The sequence below is a fragment of the Amphimedon queenslandica genome, unplaced genomic scaffold (genome assembly GCF_000090795.2).
Source record: "Amphimedon queenslandica unplaced genomic scaffold, v1.1 AMPQUscaffold_8007_Cont20046, whole genome shotgun sequence".
Taxonomy (NCBI): domain Eukaryota; kingdom Metazoa; phylum Porifera; class Demospongiae; order Haplosclerida; family Niphatidae; genus Amphimedon; species Amphimedon queenslandica.
Genome location: NW_003551713.1, coordinates 1 through 2315, shown reverse-complemented (window position 1 = coordinate 2315; position 2315 = coordinate 1). Strand labels below are relative to the sequence as shown.

General features: G+C 37.4%; 1 protein-coding gene across 1 annotated transcript; it reads left to right on the top strand.

Moving 5' to 3' along the window:
* Positions 1-869: 869 nt before the first annotated feature.
* LOC100638280 (paxillin-like) lies at positions 870-2311 on the top strand (the record flags this gene model as incomplete). Its single annotated transcript, XM_003391587.3, has 3 exons — positions 870-1131; positions 1430-1555; positions 2105-2311. Coding segments are annotated over exons 1-3 (510 nt in total), but the record flags the coding sequence as incomplete, so codon positions are not given.
* Positions 2312-2315: the final 4 nt, after the last annotated feature.

Sequence of the window (2315 nt, the reverse complement as noted above, 5' to 3'; positions counted from 1 at the left end):
CGGAGACTTTTTGATTCTGATACAGCTTCTGTTTATACTGATACATGAAAACGCATCACCTATCAGAAGCAAAATGTAAACGGATACTGAAGTGGATACTTCTATAAACGAATGATAAATCTTATGAAAATGCAGCTGCTGGATTAGTGTAAACACCTGAAACGAATAATAGCAAAAACAATCCGGATTCAGTGAAGTGGATTAGTGTAAACGGGGCCTTAGTGTATGTACATGCACATGTAGTCCTTGGCTTCTAACTAAGAGAGGCTTTTATTCATTATGTATTATTATGATTAATGTTTCTACATGTATTCTATCGTGTTTGTTGCTTGTACGATAACAGTGATAATAAGAGAATGCTGCATCCTAACAATTAATATTTGGTCTTCTCTCTTCTTTGGTATAATAATAATTGCAATAAATGATAGTACATTTATTTGTAGCTTTGAAGTTGTACATTAATTCAATTTGATACCAATAATGATGTTTGTTTTCATAGAGTATTATCTAATTATAGTAATTATTGAGTGGGTGTGTCTGTGTTGATGATTATTACTTATTGTCAATGAGTTATGCTTATTATCGTCTCAGACGATATCCTACAGTATACCATAGGGCACCTTTTTTCGAGGGCTGTCAATTTCGTGAATTCGCCTAAAAATCTATTTTACAGATTTAATTTTTGCGAATTTATGCCGTCTGCCATCTTATACCATAATAATTTGATTTTGTGGAAGTAATTTTTTTGCGAATCTTAAAAAAATCGTGAAATCCGTGAAATTTACAGCCCTCGAAAAAAAGGCACCCTACGGTATTTCTCAGCATTTTAAAAATAATTAGCACCCATTAATTAGATACATGTGTTAATCTGCTTTCTTTTGATATGCAACAGGTGCTAATGAGGCTCCTCCCACTGCCCCTGCCTCTACTGGAAGGCCCACCGTCTCGCAGTTCATGGACGAGTTGACTGAAGTCGAGAGAAAGGTTTCTCATGAGAGGGAGGCACCCAAGTCGTCGTCCCGGCCAACAGCTTCGGCCGCCACCCACGAGTTAGACATGTTAATGGCCGACCTTTCAGACTTTAAACTGCCTCCTCAAGCCCAAGTCAGTAAACCACCTCCTCCGCCACAAGTAAGAATGGGAATATGGGAATGAGAATATAGAGGTATGGGAATGGAATGAGTTGGACTTGGGAATGAAATGAGTTATGTGAATGAGAATATAGAGTATGGGGCATGGGAATGAGTCTTGGTAGCATTATAATTAAAATTTGCATATGTGGGTATGAGTTTATTGGAGAATGTGAATGAGAATATGGGACATGGGAATGAGTTTTGGTAGCATTATAATGAGAATATGGAGTATGAGAATGAGAATATAGAGATACATAAATGTTCAATGTATATACAGATGAGGTATTTTAATTTAGGAAGAGGGTCCCTATGCCAGGCCTCACAAGGAACCTCGTATCAAGAGTCAGATCAGTAACCTTGACTCCATGATTGGGTCACTTCAATCTAACATGAATAGACAAGGAATTGATACTTCTTCTAAGGTAGGAACAAACAATGTAATACTTTTTATAGTGCCTTATTTTTGAGGAGCAAAACTTTTGGATTAGCATGCAACCTTAAATTTAGACCCCGTTTACACTGATCCATTTTCACATGTAAACGGAGACTTTTTGGTTCTGATACAGCTTCTGTTTCACCTATCAGAAGCAAAATGAAAACGGATACCAAAGTGGATACTTCTATAAACGAATGATAAATCTTATGAAAATGCAGCTGCTGGATTAGTGTAAACACCTGAAACGGATAATAGCAAAAACAATCCGGATTCAGTGAAGTGGATTAGTGTAAACGGGGGGGGGGGCCTTAGTTAAAGGTTTGCTAAATATACAATCACCATCAAAAGTGTGGCACTAACATTGAAAATCCACAAAATAAAAATCATTTTTTATAATCCGCGAAACTTTTGCTCTGGGAAAGTTTTAAGCACTAAATGTAACTGCAAATGTAGTAAAACATGCAATGATACCTGTATTGAATATTGTAATGCTGTACAGGTGCATATTATAATTACATTTAAAAAAATTATATAGGGAACATGTGCTGCATGTGACAAGCCCATATTTGGTAAAGTCATTAACGCGATGAAGAGGGTGTGGCATCCTGAACACTTTACCTGCTCCCAGTGCGACACTGAGCTCGGGAACATAACGTTTTATGAGCACAACAACACCCCGTACTGTGAGAAGGACTATCACGAGCTATTTGCACCACGCTGTGCTTACTGCAATGGACCAATCCTTG